Raw genomic sequence first — 19,273 nt, forward strand, 5'->3', positions numbered from 1 at the left:
CCCTTTCTTTCCTTTTCTCACTCCCAGATCTTGCTACGGCAGAATTTCTCAAGCAGGGGTAAATTGACTTTTTTTTTTTTTTTTTTACAAAAAGAAGTCCTTGCATTTCCTCAAGGGACTGGCTATAAAGGGAGTTAGCAGTTTGAGGAACTAAGAGGTCATGGATAACATAAAGTAGATGGACAACAATGGAGTGCTCACTTTGTTTGGTTTTCATCAGACACCTCTGAACTCAAATTAGAATTGACTTACAGCTGAGTGATAGAAAAACCGGAACGCAAGATTGAACACCCCAAAAAATTTCATAAAGAACTAAGCAAAATGGCATGATGAACAATTATATAGAAAACCTATTGTTGAAAGCACGGATTTTTAGACTTATCTGCTCCCTTTATCAGTGATTATTCAACCTCATGGGTCTTGAAAGCTTCAACCTTAATCTGTGGAGGGCAGCAGCCAAGAGCAAAAGATTAACAACAACAGTGACAAGAATAACTCCTCTTGCAAGGATGGGTTATTGCCCCATACATCGTCTTTACGACTTGAAATTGTTCTAATCTTTTTATTTGGTGATATTAACTTGATCTTCAAGTATTCAAGGATCACTTATCCTTACCAAACATGTCGGTTGATGCATTTGTCTTATAGTTTATCTTTACTGTTCTCTGTGCACTTCAGTGTAAATATTTCCAGCAGATCTGAAGGACTATACACACAGTCAAATCTCAATGATCCAGGTAATGCACTTTTAAATTACAGTTGACCCTCGAACAACACAGGTTTGAACTGTGAGGTCCACTTAGACGTGATTTTTTTCAATAAATACTGTAAATATATTTTCTCTTTCTTACAATTTTTTTTTCTTTGTTAATCCTCACCTGGTCATATTTTTTCCATTAATTTTCAGAGAGAGTAGAAGTGAGGGGGGGAGAGAGAGAAACATCAATGCGAGAGAGACACATCAATTGGTTGTCTCTTGCATGAGCTCTGACTGGGCCGGGGATCAAGCTTGCAACCGAGGTACATACCCTTGACCAGAATCGAACCCAAGACCCTTCAGTCCTCGGGCTGGCACTCTAATCACTGAGCTAACCGGCCAGGGCTTACAATTTTATTTATTTTTATTTTTTTATTTTTTTTGCTAAAAGTATTACAAAGGGTATTACATAAGTGTACAATTTTCTTAATAACATTTTCTTTTCTCTAGCTTACTTTATTGTAAGAATACAGTATACCATATATATAGCCTACACAATATGTGTTAAGCCACTGTTGACATTATTGGTACAGCTTGTGGTCAACAGCAGGCTATTAGCAGTTACGTTTTTGGGGAGTCAAAAGTGACATGTGAATTTTCAACTGCATGGGGATTGGTGTCCCCAACCCCCACATTGTTCAAGGATTAACTGTACTTGCATCAAACATTCCATTCTGCCTGCTCCTCAGAGGCTCTTCATCTAGGAGCCACCCCTTATTCATCAGTTTCACCCCTAGATACTTCTCAGTATGCATGTCAAAGGAGAAACATTTTCTCACATAACCACAATAATGTTGTCACATCTAACACACTTAACAAAGCTCCAATGAATCTTCGTTTCGTGACATTTTCTCATGGCTGTATAATTGAGTGTGTGCATACCGGCAACGTGCAGGTGCCACAACCCCGGTTTTCTGGAAAGATCTGGAGCCAATCTGGTCCTTCCGAGATCAGCAGCATCTGAAGGCATGACTCGGGGTTGCTCACCCCTCGGTGAAGAGCTCCTGTCTGGTCTGCCACCAACCACAAAAGGAGCGAGACCGGTTTGCTATCGCATTATCTGGAATCAGCTCGAGCCTGCAGCAGCCCTCCCTCATCATGTAAAATGGAACAGGGGTTTTACAAGCTGATTTCAACTATGTTGCTGGACTGCTGGATGCAGAGCTCTTTTCATCTCAAAATAGTACAGACATCATCCAACGTCCCCAGGGCAGGCGTCCAGGAGCCGCGCTGAAGGCTGCTGACTGTGCCTTAGAGGAGCTGCGCCAGAACATGGGATCAGAGCAATTGGTCCCACAAAAAAGAGCCCAGAATTTGGTTGCCAGGTCGCCTTCTGAGAGTGAAGCCACTGAGACTTAGCCCCTGCAGAAGGGACAGTGTTGTGGGTGAAGAGACGGGAAATGCCTGTTTCCGACAAACGGACAGGGAAATATTTGTGTTTAAAGCAGTATTTGTCTAGTCTGTACCCAAGAGAGACAGTTCTGGAAAGAGGCAGACCTAGGTTCAAATCCTATTGTTTCCACCGAATTTCTGTGTAACATGGAACAAGTGATCTAATCTCTCTAAGCCTCAGAGACTTGTTGTTAGTATTAAATTAAAAATTAAACGGCCCGGCTGGCGTGGCTCGGTGGTTGAGCGTCGACCTATGAACCAGGAGGTCACAGTTCCATTCCTGGTCAGGGCACATGCCTGGGTTGTGGGCTCAGTCCCCAGTGTGGGGCCTGCAGGAGGCAGCTGATCAATGATACTCTTTCATTATTGACGTTTCTCTCTCTCTCGCTCTCTCCTTCTCCCTTCCTCTTTGAAATCAATGCAAGTATATTTTAAAATAATAAATTAAAATTAAATGAAGTAATTTTTAGTTTCTCACATGCCTTGGCATGAAAAGGGTTCCCAAAATAGCTCGTGTGAGAATTCAAGTCTCCTGAAATCTGTAATCCCATCGTCAATTGGTGTATTATCTTTTAGTTCTATATGGCAAGCTCTTTGACTCTGGTTACCTTGAGATAGTACTGCAAAGGATCTAATAAGATCAAATTTCTAATCTGCAAAACAGAAGACCACCATGTGATCCAGAAATTCTACTTTTAGCTATGTACCCCAAAGAAATAAAAACATATATCCACACAAAAACCTGTACCCAAATGCCCATGAAATCATTATTCATAAAAGCTAAAAAGTAGAAACAACCGATGAATGGATAAATGAGATGTGATATACACATATAACAGAGTATTATTTGGCAATAAAAAGGAATGAAGCCCTAACACACACTGTCACATAGTTAAACCTTGAAAACATTATGCGTAGTGAAAGAAGCCAGTCACAAAAAGAGCACATATTTTATGATTCCATTTATAGGAAATGTCTACTAGAAGAGGCAATTCTGGAGATAGAGAAAGTAAATTAGTGGTTGCCTAAGGCTTGAGGGAGGGAGGCTGGGGGAAATGGAGAGCGACTACTAATGGGTTCAGTGTTTCTTTGGGGTGTAATGGAAATGTTCTGAAATTGATTGTGATCATACTTGCATAACGCCGAATAAACTGAAAAACAGTTGAGTTGTGAACTTTACATGGGTGAGTTGTGTGGTATGTAAACCACATCTCCATGAAGTCGTTATATATATGTTTAAAAATAGAGCAAAACAACAGCAAACAAACAAAAACAACCAGGAAGTGATGGAACTTGGGGCCCCACCAAATCCTTCTTACTCCGTGAGGCTCTCTCAGAGACAGGCCGGCTCACTCTCTGACATGTCTTAATTGAAACAACAAACAGACACTGCCAATATCTGTCCAGAAAGAAGAATATGACTTATTAGTTTGTTCTACATCTTATCTTCAACTCAAAGGTTTTCAAGTCATTTAAAGCTGAGTGGTTTCATAGACTACCTAATCAACATACATTTAGTGATGCACAGAACAATAAAGAGAGGACCAAAATGAGGACCCCAGGAAGGGCTTTTGGAAAGGAGGGAAGATGAAATTTGTGGCTAACCGGGCAGTGAGATCCAAGGTAAACTAAATGTTGAGAAATGTAGTCATTGACATTGTCAATTCCCTACCTAATATCTTCTTCCCAATTCTCCCTTCCTATTTGATTTTCAGCCTTCCCCCGAAGCTGCTCCCACTTCCATAGCCTTGGGAGGTCCTGGTTGACTTAGAACACCCAGCAGGTCATATTTTTGCCCCTCCCCCTGCACCATATCCCAGTTACTGATTCAGGAGCAAGTATGGGACCTAACTTGTTCAATCAGAGAACCTCAGGACTCTTGTTTGGGAGACTGGGGCAGGAGCTGTTTTTTCTTCTGGCCAATCTCCTGTGCTGATGTAGAGTAGGATCCAAAACCATTGCAGATGACTCATCGTCAGCCTGTGGATGAAGCTGCCCCATGAGGAGGACCAGGACAGAGGTGCAAACTGAACTCCTAGCTAGAGCGATGCCTGCTCTCTGCCCCTTCACCTCTAGATCTTTCCAGTTACATAAGCCAATAAGTACTATGTTTATTTAAGCCAGTTTGAGTAGACATTTCTATTATTACAGCCAAATACATAAAAATCAGACAATTCTAATAAATTCTAAACTCATATCTAAACATAATATACATTAAGATGCGTAGGACAATGCCTGGTACATGGTAAGTAGTAGGTAAGTGTTAATTATTATTATCAATAGAAGTGCTAGTATTATAAAATGGAGGTAATAATGATTAACCTATCTATTTAACAAGGCATTGTTAATAAGACAAAAAAGTGTACCGTTCCTCCCTCTATGCATATCCATTATAGAACATTTGAAAAACACAGAAATATATTTAGAAGAATAAAACAATTATTTACAATCCCAACTCTCCAGAAAAAATTCATATGTTGTTGTTTTTTTTCTTCCAGGTTACTTTAAATGTGTACTTGAAAGAAATCTATATATACAATTTTGCATTCTGCTTTTAAAAAATTTACCATATCTTAGAAGCATTTTCCATTATTTATTCACATTTTGGATTATTTTCCTTGAGTGGAGTCCTAGAAATGGAATAAGTGAAACTTACAGGGTTCTTCTGAACATGAAATGAGATAATGGATCCAAAAGAAATTTGAAAATTGAAAAGCACTATACAAAGATGAGCTCCTGCTGTAATCTCATTATCTCTTCCCCAAACTTGCATCTCCCCCTGAATTCTCTCTTTTGCTGAATTGCACCAGCATAATCACCACCATAAACAACCAACCACAATTACCGACTGTTCTGTGTTGAGCACTTATTATGTGCTACACAGTGGGCAAAACGTGTAAGAGCTTTATCCATTGTACCAATTAGTCTGTATAAGATCTCTGCTAAAAAGGCCTTATCTTATTTTGCAAGGAGAGAGCTAATCTTTGATGGAATTAAACCATTTAAAGTCACACAACCAGGAATTTTGGAATCCACATTTTTAGGGGCTGATAGGTGAATTAGAATGTCTACAGAGGCACATTGATGGCAAGAAAGTCTAGAAGCAATGTCACCAGAAACATAATGATAGAAATGAGTCTGTTCACATGAAAGAAAAGACTTTGAGAATGGGGAGGGGAGGGTGGGATATGACAGTCATCTTCAAATATATGATGAAGATTCGCTCAATAAAAGGACAACATTTCTAAGCACAGAGCTGTGTTTCTGCAGCCTTCCATTATGGATATTATAGAAAGAACATCTGCATGGGGTAGAAAGATGACCCAAATATCTTCAGACTGTTTGATTTGGGCGTCTCAAGCTGAGTTATTTCATATCAGCTTTTTTGGAAAAGCAATACCATATAGAAGTCACCAATAATAAGAAGTTTTAGCCCAGTCGGAGTGGCTCGGTGGTCGAGCATTGATCTATGAGCCAGGAGGTCACGGTTCGATTCCCGGTCAGGGCACATGCCCGAGTTGTGGGCTCTATCCTCAGTGTGGGGCAGTGATGGCGAACCTTTTGAGCTCGGCGTGTCAGCATTTTGAAAAACCCTAACTTAACTCTGGTGCTGTGTCACATATAGACATTTTTTGATATTTGCAACCATAGTAAAACAAAGACTTATATTTTTGATATTTATTTTATATATTTAAATGCCATTTAACAAAGAAAAATCAACCAAAAAAATGAGTTTGCATGTCACCTCTGACACGCGGGTCATAGGTTCACCGTTACTGGTGTGGGGCGTGCAGGAGGCAGCGGAGCAATGATTCTCTCTCATCATTGATGTTTCTATTTCTCTCTCCCCTTCCCTTCCTCTCTGAAATCAATAAAAAAAAATATTTCTTAAAAGAAGTCTTAGTGCAAGGAGTTCCCCACACTGAGGTTGTTTTGGTCCTCATTTGATATGTTTTACACGGAAAGCAGAAGAAATCGTTCAAAGAAACAGTGAACGAGAGCGCTAACACATGTGGCATCGTTCTGGGCAGCTGAGAAGTGGCCATTGCGTAGAGGCAGAACTCACCAAGTACAAGGAACAGGGGGCTTCTTTCAAATAAAGACTCGGGGACAACAACAAATGAAAGTCAGTAAAGAGACAGAGTCAGACGCAATAACAACTCCTTCAAAAGGGATTTGCAGCCAGAGGCAGTTTTCTCAGAGCTAATAAAGATTAAGCTTCGGTGCCACTCTTGCCCCAGTCTCCTCCAAGGCCCTGGCAGAGACCCACAACAACCTTACACTGTTTGTCTTTGCAAGGGCCCCCAAGAGTGTCATAAGTTTTAGGCCTTACAACCCTTATTCCCTTTAAGCCTGTAAACCAGTTCACCATCGAAACAAAACTTAGGATACGTGTAGTGTGTTTAGAATTGTTTTTCAAGCCTGTATTTTCAGACTTGCCCGCATACCCAGATTGTGATCAGTTAAATCGATATTATCTTTGGAAACAAAGGTATTTACATGTTTACTCCGGGGCCAGATTCCTTCCCAGGCCTAGACCCTGCTCTGGCATGACTGACTTTGGGTGTTCTGTCATCTAGACCGGTACGAGGTAGAAAAAAGACTCTAAGTTAAAATATTTAAATCGTAATTACCTAGTCATGTGGCAAAGATATGAATCATATAAGGTTAAACCTGTTCTGCTTCAAGCCCCATGTCCCTCTGAGAAGTGATTCCATCATCAGTAACAGGAAACACAGCAGCCTTCGAAGCAGAAGAGAAAGACGGGGCAGCTGGGAAACTTTCTAACCCCTTGAGTCACATTTTTATAGAGTGGCTTCTGTTTATGAATAGAAGTGTGATTTTAAAGAATATGGCAAAGCTACATTAAAATTCAAGCAAAAAGAATGGCCAATAAAACACACACACACACACACACACACACACATATATATAATATATATCCCACATTCAAAAGCTGTCAAATCTCATTGTTTACCCATATCTTCAGAAAAAAAATCACTTCTGTCGTAGTAAACAACCTGCTTCCCTATTTATAATGGTCTGGCAGTCTAGCAACTTCAGCGCGAAATTATAGCTAATTTGCCTACAAACATCAGGTGGTCATAATACTCTGGCATATATATATATATATATATATATATATATATATATATATATATATTAGAGAGAGGAAGTTGAGAGGGATAGAGAGATTAAAACATTGATCAACTGCCTCCTACACACCCCACACTGCGGATTGAGCCCAAAACCTGGGCATCTGCCCTGATCAGGAATTGAACTGGTGCATGAGCTGATGCTCAACCACTGAGCCACACCGGCTGGTCTCCACGGAGGGACTTTTTTTAGGTTAATATTTTCTGACATCTGATTCCTTTATATCACCTTATCCTTGGTGATTTAGAATTTCTGAGGTAGGGGCTTAGGAATTTGCCTTTTTATACAACTTTCTAGTTGCTTTGGAAAAGCATCCTGATTTGGGAGCAACAACCTGGTTCAACTCACCTGAATGGGTGTTAGGTAAGAAAGCATCAAATGAATGAGTGAGGGCTGCTCCTCTAAGTATACACCTAACTATACATCTAAGTATACATTTAGGGACAAAAACTTTACCTGCCCCCCACCCCCCAACAATGAAGTGCAAACTTCTGAAGTGTACATGGAAGAGAACTCTTAGAAAGTCTGATTTTTAAGAAGACAAAAGAAACAGGGGATTATTTTAGGACTTTTTGACGCACAGAGGGTGACAAAATGAAAACACAGTACTCTTCAAATGACTTGGTTACTGCCCTGAGCATATTTAGTATGAAAAATTATTGTTTGAGGATTGCAAGGATAGGTATGGGCCTCTCAGTGTCATTTAATAAAAAGAGGGTAGCACTTTAAAGTTAAGAATATTGGCCAAAACCGGTTTGGCTCAGTGGATAGAACGTCGGCCTGCGAACTGAAAGGTCCCAGGTTGGATTCCGGTCAAGGGCATGTACCTGGGCTGCGGGCACATCCCCAGTGGGAGATGTGCAGGAGGCGGCTGATCGATGTTTCTCTCTCATCGATGTTTCTGGCTCTCTATCTCTCTCCCTTCCTCTGTGTAAAAAAATCAATAAAATATATTTAAAAAAAGAATATTGATAAACGGGGCAATAAACTCCTATTAATGATCGTTCAGTGACTTAAAAATGAAACTAAACTTTTTTCAGGACCTAATTTTAGAAGGAACACTCCTTAAATCATTTTTCCATATTTGCTTGTCGAATCCCATGACACTAAAGCTCAGTCTTCAATAGACAGTCCCAAAAGCACAAATATCGGGGCCACCCCTCTGAACTCAGTAATGTCACTTGCATTTAGATTCACAGGAATAGAGAGACCCCCAAGTTCAAGTCTCTGATTTTTTGGGCAGGGAAACAGGCCCCAGAGGGACTACAAAACACACTCAAGGCTCCACAACAGATCTGCAACTTGCGCAGTCACTTGACACTGTTTCCACACATACTTTCTTAGAAACACTTGTACATGGTAATGTGTTGCTTCACCCTCCTTTCACCTCTTAAAGTTTCTTCATGATCTCCACTATTGTACATTCATTTTTCATGGAATTACACAAATTAGTGAAGTGAGACAGGTGTTTAATTTTTTTAATATATATTTTTATTGATTTCAGAGAGGAAGGGAGAGGCAGAGAGAGATAGAAACATCAATGATGTTGGCTGCCTCCTGCATGCCCCGCACTGGGGATGGAGCCCGCAACCCCGGGCATGTACCCTGACCAGGAGTCAAACCATGACCTACTGGTTCATAGGTCAATGCTAACCACTGAGCCATGCCGTCTGGCAGACAGGTGTTTAATTTTCACACTTGACAGAGGAGAGTCCAAGTGATGAAGGGTGTGGCTTGTTCACAGTTGCATAGCTGTACTTAGTCAGCTCTGGCTGCCATAGTGAATTACTGCAGACTGGGTGGCTTAAATCACAGGAATTGATTTCTACAGACTGGGAAGTCCAAGATCATGGTTTGTTGATGATAGCTCTCTTCCTGGCCTCCTTCTCACTCTGTCCTCACACGGGAGAGGGTTCGGGAAAGGGTGCGAGGAAGAAGCAAGTTCTCTGTTCTCTTCTTATAAGGGCACTAATCCCATCATGAGGGCCCCACCCTCAGGACATTTTCTAATTCTAATTATCTCCCAAAGACCCCACATCTAAACACCATCACAGTGGATGGTGGGGATGGAGTCAGGGCTTCAACATAAATGAATTTGGGGGAAGTTACACTTTCGTCCACAGCAATAGTACTAGGACCAGAACTCAGCATAATTGGTTTCATTTGGTATATGGACCCTGAGAGATGAGATACCTACTAAGACGGCGCCCTGGTGGTTAACTGCTCAAATTTAACAAACAAAAACAAACAAACAAAACAGAGTCAAACAGCCATTCCTCCACAGAGGCCTCTCACACAAACTGCACGTGAGGGCAAAGCCTGCACGGAACTACCATCGTCTGCTGAACTGCCTGCCTGCACTGTTTCTGCCATCTGAGCCAGCCCTAATAAAGGAGTTCCTGGAATCCTATTTCAACCAATAGGACTGAGGCTTTCCACATGCAGCTTCAACCAATCAGAGCAACTCTACCCTGACCAGACAAACTGAAAGGATTTGGAGTCCTCATTTGCATGAGGACAGATCCATCAGGGATGCCGTGAAGGGGGCACTTCTGTCTATATAACCCAGCTCCCCTCTGGCGCTGGAAACACACTTGTCCTTTCCACTGAAGACTTGCTACCCTGGCTGGAGCAGCCTGGAGCAGCCTGGAGCGCAGGTGCAGTGCAGGACAGAGTGGAGTGGACCAGACCAGAGTGGGACAGGGCTGCCTCGCTGAAGCAGGGGCCTCGCCCAGGGCTGCGAACGAGGATGGGTGGACAAGTGACGCTGCAGAAGCATGTTGAGGTCTCCCCTGCGTGGGGGCCCTGCAGTATGACCTTCTGAAGTCTCCTCAGTGTCATAAGCAAAGTATGGGAATCATTAAGGGAGCAAGCGCTATGGTGGGAAACGGCACTCTCAGGCTTCCGGAAGTGATGCTCTGACATCTAATTGAACAGAGGAAGAAGGCAGATGCTTTCAACAGGTAGAGGTTGGAGAGTGGAATTGCAGGCCCAGAAAGGGCTATCATGGAAAGGTGTGGGTTGTCTTTGGGGAATGGGGCAGAGCCTGTTTAACCGGCAGGAACGGTGCAGGGCGTGCACCGAGGCTGGAAAAATCCAGTGCTCTCCCTGCTCCGCTCTGTTTCATCTATGGACCCCGGCCTGTTCCTTTTTACTGTTTTCTGGGACAGAGGCCCTGCCGTTTATTTGGTTGAACCTTAAAGGGACTAGCGAGGACTCTAAGAGGGTGGGTTATAAATCACATGGCTACTGAAAGAAAACAAAGCCTGGTGAGGGCGTGCCAATTGTGAAATGGGGCGGCAGAACGTTCTCCCAGCTGAAACACAGTGGAGCAAGAAGGCACAGAGGAGCTGTTCTCTTGCCAATGATCTTGACTCGAAGGAGAAAGCAACACGATCTTTTTACCTATAACACAGGAAAGGCGACCTGTCTGGGTTTAAGGTCAAACGTGGTCCTTGCAACCACTGGGCTCCAGTGGGAGGCAGCCAAATCTGGCGCGAGTGGCCTGGGAAGGAAGGGCAAGCAGAGGGCCCAAGGAACAGAGGTCAAAAGCGTGCAAAACACCGCCCAGGACCGCGGGGAGGAAAGGGCGAAGCCGGCTCCGGGCGAGCGGCTGGGAAGGGGCGCGCCCTGCGCAGGGGTCGGGAGAGGAGGAAACTGCCTCATTTACCCTTCCCTGTTTAGGGGAGGGCCCCCGGTAACCTGCCAGGACTGGGGAAAAAAATGTATCCTGGCTTTTAAATCCTGTTTTGCATAAAACCATTTTTCAGAACCCAAAGGAGGGCGGTACCCAAAGGAATCTGAAAATACCCCGCAGGGGCGGGGGGGCGGGGCGTGACCAGCGCGGCGGGGACCGACCAGCGCGCGGCGTGGAGGCGGTCTGTGCGAGCTCGAACCCTGGGCCGAAGCGGGCAGGGAGCCCATCCGACGCACACCTCCGCGCACACTCCCGCACCTCGCGGCCCCGGGTCGGGCGGGGGCGGGGCTGCCAGCGGCCGGGGGCGGAGTCTGGCGCGCGGCCGGGCAGGCTCTCTCGCTCTCTGATTGGGTCCGGGATGACCAAGAGGCGGTGTCTTGGAGAGGTTCCACGAGCCGGCATTGGGCTGTGAAGGGGGAGGGCGTGGCTTTGTGAAGTCAGTTCCGGTCGCTGTAAAACCCCCTGGGCGGCGACGAACAGGCTTCAGATGCTTCTGGGTCGCGGAGCGAAAGGTCCTACTCCCCGTGTTTGAGCTTCAGGCCGAGCGCGAACGAGAGCGACCCGGAGGGATGGCGGCCACCGGGAGCGCGGCCGCAGCGGCCACGGGCAGGTTCCTAGTCCTGCTGCTGCTCGGGCTCACGGCACCCGCCGCGGCGCTGGCCGGCTACATCGAGGTGGGCAGCGGACAAGCGCCCGAGCGCAGCCTTCTTCACCCGCCGTGGGAGCGCGGCCTGCGGGCGGGCGGGCGGGCTGGGGGCGAGCCGCGCGGGGAGGCGGGGGTCCGGGCTGCGGCGGGTCCGGCGCTCCCTCCCCCGCCCCTGCGTGGTGCAGTGCTGAGCGCTGGATGGATGTCGGGCCGCCTCGGTCGCCGCAGAGGCCAAATGAAAGGCATCGGGGCTGCGGGGGGCGGCAGACCGCCTCGGCCGCCGCAGCCTCCATCCCGCCTGTGGCCCCGCGCGGTCCAGACGCCACCGCGTTTCCTCCCCCCCATCCCTCCCCGGGAGGAAGCGAGCTTCGGTCTGTCCGCAGCTCCGACCTCGGGGTGGCCGGTGGTGAGTGGGCAGCGCGCTCCCCGCGGGACAGTGCTGGCTTTCCCTCCGGGCAGCGGCGGGGGCATCCTTTGTGGGCGAGGTGGGCTCCGGTGTGGGGGGCAGCAGCTCCCCGGCGTGGCCCCGAGGAAGTGCCGAGGGTCCCGAGCACAGGGCGAGAGCGCTCCTGCCCAGCCGCGGGCGTCCCTCTGCCCGCCGCGCGCCTGCCTCCCTCTCCGGGAGGTCCTCCGCGCTGGCACCCGGCCTCGGAGGGGAATTCTTAAATAGCGCTGTTTGCCTGAGTCTGGAAAAGGGGGGATGGGGGGATCCTTCTCTGGGGGCCGGGGTGGCTCCCTTTTGAGAGTGGGTTTCCCCGAGGAGGGAAGGTGAAGGCTCTTTTTTGGTTACCCTACTTTTTTTGCTGTCATTTTCCAAAAGTCCTAGTAGTTGTGCATCTGATAAGCCCTGTAAGCATTTTTGTGCCGCGAGGTGGGTCAGTGGCCTGGGTTGCGGGCGATGCTGGCGTCGCGGCCGCGGGACTGCGGGTCCCTGGGTGCGGGTGGGCTCTGCCTGGTCGCCGCCGCGCCACGGCAACCCTTCTCGCTCGCGGGGGACCGGGGACCCCGTTTCCACCTGCCTTCTGGAAATGGCGCTTGGGCGGTGGGGCTGGCTGGAATGAGTGTGTTTCTGCTGTGTCGTTGGTATTTCTTTTTCCCTGTTCACTGTTTTAAAAAGGACAGTTTCTGCATCGTTAGCTGATCTTAGAGAGAAGTGGGACTGGATCTGATGACATAGGAATTGACAGACTCTCTAATAAAAACCGCAAGTTAGAATGTGTTCTACAGAAGGCTTAACTATTTCCACGGGTGAAAAGAAATCTAACCAGGAACAAACTTTTGCAGATGGACTGGCTGAACACGTTTGTATTTATTCTGCTTAAAGCTTTAAGGAAAGGTTTAGGGGGAAAGACACGATTCTGTAGGGAGAAAGGGAACTTAAATTTTAATAGTAGAAATAGTTCATGTTGATATAAAAATACTTTTCAATGATGATTATTTTAGCTTCTGCACAATGGTTAGTTAGATATATGTCTTTAACACACACACCCCCCCCCCCCCAATATGATGTCGCATGAAAGCAAGTTAGATCAGTGGGAGGGGAAGGGAAAAAGGGATTTTGTATAGAATATAGAACTTAAAAGCTGACAAAAACCATTGTTCACCCTCTTACCTCACTTCTCAGGGGTATGAGTAACATCAGGCACTGGTGAATTCACAATAAAGGATTCATCAGTTGTAAAGAACATCGTCCTTTCGAGTTTAAGCAGAATATTAACAACGGTATGCCTGCAGAGAAAGAACTAACAATATGAGGATTTGTTGTGGATTAGATTTTGATGGTTACCCACAATATTGTTCAGTTGAAAAGTCTGGCTAGGCAGTAGGAAGTAGACGTTTCCCAGGAACGGTTTCTAAATGCTATTTTATGATAACGCCTGTTCTTGGGAACTATATCTTTGCCCGCACTAAATTATTTTTCAAATGTTTTTGTTTTTTTTTTCATTTGTCAAGCAGGCAGAATTTTATTCATTTGCGTATATCTTGATTTTACTTCTTTGTTGTCAGGCAAAAGATTGCCTGAGCCTTAATTTAGATGAGAATGGCCTAAGCGTGGATGTCTCTGGGAAGGTCCTTATTGAGATTAGCCAAAGGGATTCTAGCCAAATCCACGATCAAGTTGCTTGGCACAGAATTATTAATTGGAGAATCTTTAGTGTTGCTTGGTGTTGACTGAATTAATCTCTTACACCTGTTTAAAAAGAAAAAAAAACACCTCTGTACTCAGGGTCACTTCCTCTTTTAAATCCAAGACAAATCCTGTTGTGTGCAAGCTTCCATTTGGGATTCTCAAATGGCATTTGTGCTGAAACTCTGCACTGTATAAAGTGGACATTGAGACTTACGAGAGCCAGAGCTGGAGTTCTTTCTGCCACATTTAAAAGTTAGTGGGCCCATTGATAGCCAGTTTTCAGAAAAGTCAAACTCAAAGTGTGACAGCTGCAGCCAGAAGGTAAAGAAGCTTTGTGTTGGGATATTTCTGAGTGGTGGTATAGGGAATGTCTGATTATGACTTGCAGGTAGGAATATCAGTCATTTTATCATAACTGTCTTAGAAATCTTTTGGTAACTATGATAAACTAAGTGTTAACAGTCAGGTCCTCCTTTCATAGAGGGAATTCGTTTCATCATCTAAACCCGTCTGCCCCCTGTTGTAGCCACATGTGGCTACCGAGCTTGCAGTTGTGGATAGTGAGATTGAGGAATGAATTTTCCATTATATTTAATTTTAATTAATTTACTTTTCCATTTAAAGACTGACACTCAAATCAGTGATTGGAAAACTTTTAGCTATGTTTGAAATAGCTTGGCTATGTGAATCCACATCCTAAACTGTACATTTTATTGAATATAAATGCAGATCAGATATTTCCTATGAAAATTTAGCATCTGCCTGGAGGTGTGCTGTAATTGTAAAATACGCACCAGATTTTGAAGACTTAGTATGAAAAAATGCAAAATATCTCAATACTTTTTACATTGATTATATTAAAATGATAATATTTTATTTTTTTAATGTTTTTGTTTTTGTTTTGATTTATTGCTTAAAGTATTACAAAGAGTATTACATAATATTTTAGAATTGGCAGAGTAAAATATATTAATATTAGTTTTAGTTGTTTCTTTTAATTTTTAATATGGCCACTAGAAAATACTACATCTAGGGCTCACATATTTCTACTAGATTGCTCCTTTAAAAAAATTTTTTTATTGATTTCAGAGAGGAAGGGAGAGAGAAAGAGAGAAACATCAATGATGAGAGAGACTCATTGATCTTTTGCCTCCTGCCCGCCCCACACTGGGGATCCAGCCTGCAACCTGGGCATGTGCTCGGACCTGGAATCAAACTGTGACCTCCTGGTTCATAGGTTGATGCTCAATCCCTGAGCCATGCTGGCTGGCCTGGATTGCTAATTTCATGTCTTGCTTGAGTTGGTCCTGCATGTGTTTTTATTAGCACAATTTAAATATATTGCTTTCCAACCCCTCTTCCCCCAATAAACTCTTGCTTGAAGTCAGTCCAGTGTGATGGTATTTTCTTAGGACAATTTTGAATGTTATTTTATCTCTATTGTCGTTTTTTTTTCAATTAAATTTTATTTAGAAATTTCAAGCTTACATAAAATTGTACAAACAGCTCTCATACCCTTTACCCAGATTCACCAGTTAACATTTCCCCTACTTAGCATGTGCTTTATCATTCATTCTGTTATGCATTTTTTTGCTGAACTGTTTGAAATTAAGTTGCATATATCATGCCTGTTTACCTTTGGAAACTTCCTTGTATGTTTCCTAAGAACCAAGGACATTGTCTTGCATAACCTTAGAATAGTTATCAACTTAATGAAATTTAACATTGATGCAGTGATTCAATCAAATCAAATACTGTCTGTATTTGTTTGTCAGTTGACCCAATAATATAAAGCATTTGAAAACATGGTTATTTTTAAAGCTAAAGAGCTTTAGAATTCTTGGCAGAATATGTGAAATGTTATTAATTTTCTCCAAATAGAAAAATCAGTTTTTTAAACTCCTCTGATATTGTTGACTTTGGAAAATAAAACCTTTTAGCATTCTTTATATTATGTACCCTTACTGAATTCTCAGGCTTTTGCATTTTCTTCTCTTTTTTAAAAATATATTTTTATTGAGTTCAGAGAGGAAGGGAGAGGGAGAGAGAGATCGAAACATCAGTGATGAGAGAGAATCATTGATCGGCTGTCTCCTGCATGCCCCACCCAGGATAGAGCCTGCTACCCTGATCTGGAATCAAACCATGACCTCCTGGTTCATAAGTCGATGCTCAACCACTGAGCCACGCCAGCCTGCATTTTCTTCTTGAAATAAGAACTTAAAGCTTAAATATTACATAGGTAGTGCTGTTCATTATAAAAATAAAAATAAAATACATGTAAGCATGAGAAATGAAAAAGAATCTGAAATCCTGTTACTCAGGGAAACCTCACAGCAGACATTCTGTGGTGCATAGCTTTCTGGATCTTCCAGATACATGTGTTCTATATCAGTGGCACATGTTGCATATTGAAGCTGGTACCTAACAAGTATTCATTTGAATTGTCCTAAACTGAACTATTGAAAGAAAATAAAGTTACCTGTGTGATAAAAAATAGGGATAAAATTTTGCCCAGTCATGTAGTCTCTATGGAGGGGGCAATTTGAGAGGATTTGAAATCTCCCACAATCTAGTTTTCATGAGTTGTTTTTTAAAAATGAAATTACTCTAATGCTTACTGCTGTAATGTAGTATACCTTGATCTGTGGCCCGAGATGGAAGGGGAACCATGGAGGTGCATTGGGATAGAAATGAGTTCCAGTCCTTTGTTTCAAATGTAACTAATAATTCCTTTTGCTAAGGGACGTTTTCTTCCATAAGTACCATGAAGTCTCTTTTAGTGACATCTTTTTAAGCATAACGGAAATCTATTTTTAAAATAGGAATTCTCATTTGTTATTCACACTCCTGGTGTCAGCTGTTACACAGCACAGCAGTAAAAACAAGTCCTGCACAGTGCTTTTTACTCTAGTGAATGCCCTTGCTTGTGATTTCTAGGCCACCCCAGGGATTCTCAGTGAGGGCATCTGGGACTCTCATTTCCAAATGCTTCCTAGGTGATTCTTCTGAGCAAGAAGAGAAAAACAAAACAAAACAAAACAAAGCTCCAGCAAATAAAAACCCCACTAGCACACTGTCTCAGAAATGTTCCCAAACAGGCTGGTGAAGTAGGTATTCTTATCTCACCTAAAAATGGAGTCAGTGGAGGCCAAGGGTTTATGGTTGCGCATCAGTGCCAGGGTTGAGTCTGTTTGTCCTGTTCTCAAGTCTGTTGCTCTTTCTTTTCCTCTACATCAGGATGTTTCATAATCTTGCCCTTTTGGCTGCAGATTTCCTTTTATGTATATCTACCTATCTTTCCCAGGACCAAAAATCCTGATAGGAGTATTTTCTTTGAAAAAAACTAATTTCATAGGAACTACTACCTATCATGAATCAAAATATGCCAAACTTTTACCAACGGTTATCTTTGAAGGATGTAATTACTGGGAACTCTGTGTTTTACATTTTCTATGGCTTTTTAAAAACTTTTAGTGCCTTTTTTTTTTAAAATCTTACCAGAGGATATGTTTATTGACTTTAGAGGGAGGGACAGACACATACACACACAGACATCGAATGGTTATATGCTCCCTGACCTGGGATTGAACCTGCAACCTAGATATGTGCTCTGATCAGGAATTGAACCCACAACCTTTTTGGTCTCTGGGACAATGGTCCAACCAACTGAGCCACCCAGCCAGGGCAAACTTTGAATTTTAATGCCTTTTAAATATGCAGGTTCTTTTTTGTTTTGTTTTGTTTCTTAATCCTCAACCAAGGATATTTTTCTTTCTTTTTTTTTTTTTCTTTTTTAGAGAGAGAGAGAGAGTGGAAAGGGAAGAGGGAGTGGGAGAGAGAAACGTTTATGTGAAAGAGACACATCGATTGGTTGTCTCCTGAACATGCCTCAACCGGGGCAGGGGATCAAACCTGCAATCCAAGTACATGCTCTTGACCAGGAATCAGACTCACAACCCTTCAGTTTGTGGGCCAAGGCTCCAAGCACTGAGTCACACTGGCCAGGGCATGTGCAGGTTCCTTTTTAAAAATAATAATCTTGCTTCATCTTTGTATTCAGCAAAAAAATTTAAGAAAACATGTGGAGAGTCTTACAAAACTCTCGGTATGGGGTTATTCGGAAGAGAAAATACTACGGGTACCAGATTGACAATCACTGGCCTCGTTGATAGACAAAACATTGGGAAGAAGTTGATTCAATAGCCAATGACTGGGATAAGATTGTGGTCTAGAGAAAAGATACCCAGCATTTGGAGTAGGCCACCCATAGGGGTGGTTTGTCGAGAGCTCAGCACAACCTTTTCAGTCTGCCTTCGCCTAAAGCAGTGATGGCGAACCTATGACACGTGTGTCAGAGGTGACACGCGAACTCATTTTTTTGGGTTGATTTTTCTTTGTTAAATGGCACTTAAATATATAATATAAATATCAAAAAATATAAATCTTTGTTTTACTATGGTTGCAAATATTAAAAAATGTCTATATGTGACATGGCACCAGAGTGAAGTTAGGGTTTTTCAAAACGCTAACACGCCGAGCTCAAAAGGTTCGCCATCACTGGCCTAAAGCCTCGTGATTGCAACATGGCTCTTTCAGTTCCACAGGGCATGCTCTGATGTGCCGGCATTCAGAAGAAGAAGAGACTGTCTCTTCTTGTATATCTCCTTTTAAGAGTGAAGAAACCTTTTTCCAAGCCCACCAGCACAAGACCCCCTGCGGGGGTCTTACTGGGCAGAATTGTGTCAGATGCTTCTAGCCAAACCGGAGGGGAATGGGACCTCTGTGATCACTTAGACTTCGGGTTGGGTTCTGTTGCGAAAGAAGGCTGTGGATACTGGGTAGATAACCCAGTGCTTACTACAATTTGGGTAGTTCTATAGCTGGGCTAACTGGAAAGAAAAAGACCTAATTTTTTCTTACCAGGAGTGTCCGTGAATTAAAAGGCGAAATGAGACATTGGAGGAAACACACACAGTGCAGTTATTAGGATGTTGGCACTTCATTTTGGGGGGTATTCAGAATAAAATGGCCGGGATGATGAAGTATGTGAAAAATTGGATATGAGACCCGGATGATAGTTAGCCTAGAGAAGAAGAAAACCTGGGATTTAGTGGTGGTGGTCTAGAACATAGTATTTTTGAATATTTTAGACTTTGTTTCTGGAAGGCTAACTGATGACTTGCTTAAGTTGAAGCAGAATTTTTACCTGGAAAAATGAGCTGATAAGAGTGTAGGACCTTTTATTTTACTCCCTTTAATTATGAACATTTCCAACATAATGTAATAAATATATAAAAGATACTCATATATTCACCACCCCATCTAGTTTAATTTTAACACTTCCATATTTGTCTTAGCCTTTCTTTTTGAAACAACTAAAGTATTATAGATATGGAAATAAAACATTACGATAGGCCTTTAAACTTTTCCACATGCCAGTAACCTTCCTTCCTTCCAGAGGTAACTCTTATTTTGAGTTGGGAGTTGAGC

At 43.3% G+C, this 19,273-nt stretch overlaps 1 protein-coding gene across 4 annotated transcripts in view; it reads left to right on the forward strand.

Annotated features, from left to right (window-relative positions):
- Positions 1-11,484: 11,484 nt before the first annotated feature.
- Positions 11,485-19,273, forward strand: part of APLP2 (amyloid beta precursor like protein 2) — a 57,708-nt gene continuing 49,919 nt past the window's right edge. For all 4 annotated transcript variants that reach the window (XM_070399773.1, XM_070399774.1, XM_070399775.1 and 1 more), the window contains exon 1: positions 11,485-11,677. In XM_070399773.1, the coding sequence (XP_070255874.1) occupies positions 11,573-11,677 (105 nt within the window). In that variant the 5' untranslated portion in view covers positions 11,485-11,572. The remainder of the gene's footprint in view (positions 11,678-19,273) is intronic.

The sequence above is a fragment of the Myotis yumanensis genome, unplaced genomic scaffold (genome assembly GCF_028538775.1).
Source record: "Myotis yumanensis isolate MYYU_CA2020_CCGP unplaced genomic scaffold, mMyoYum1.0.hap1 SCAF_19, whole genome shotgun sequence".
Lineage (NCBI taxonomy): Eukaryota > Metazoa > Chordata > Mammalia > Chiroptera > Vespertilionidae > Myotis > Myotis yumanensis.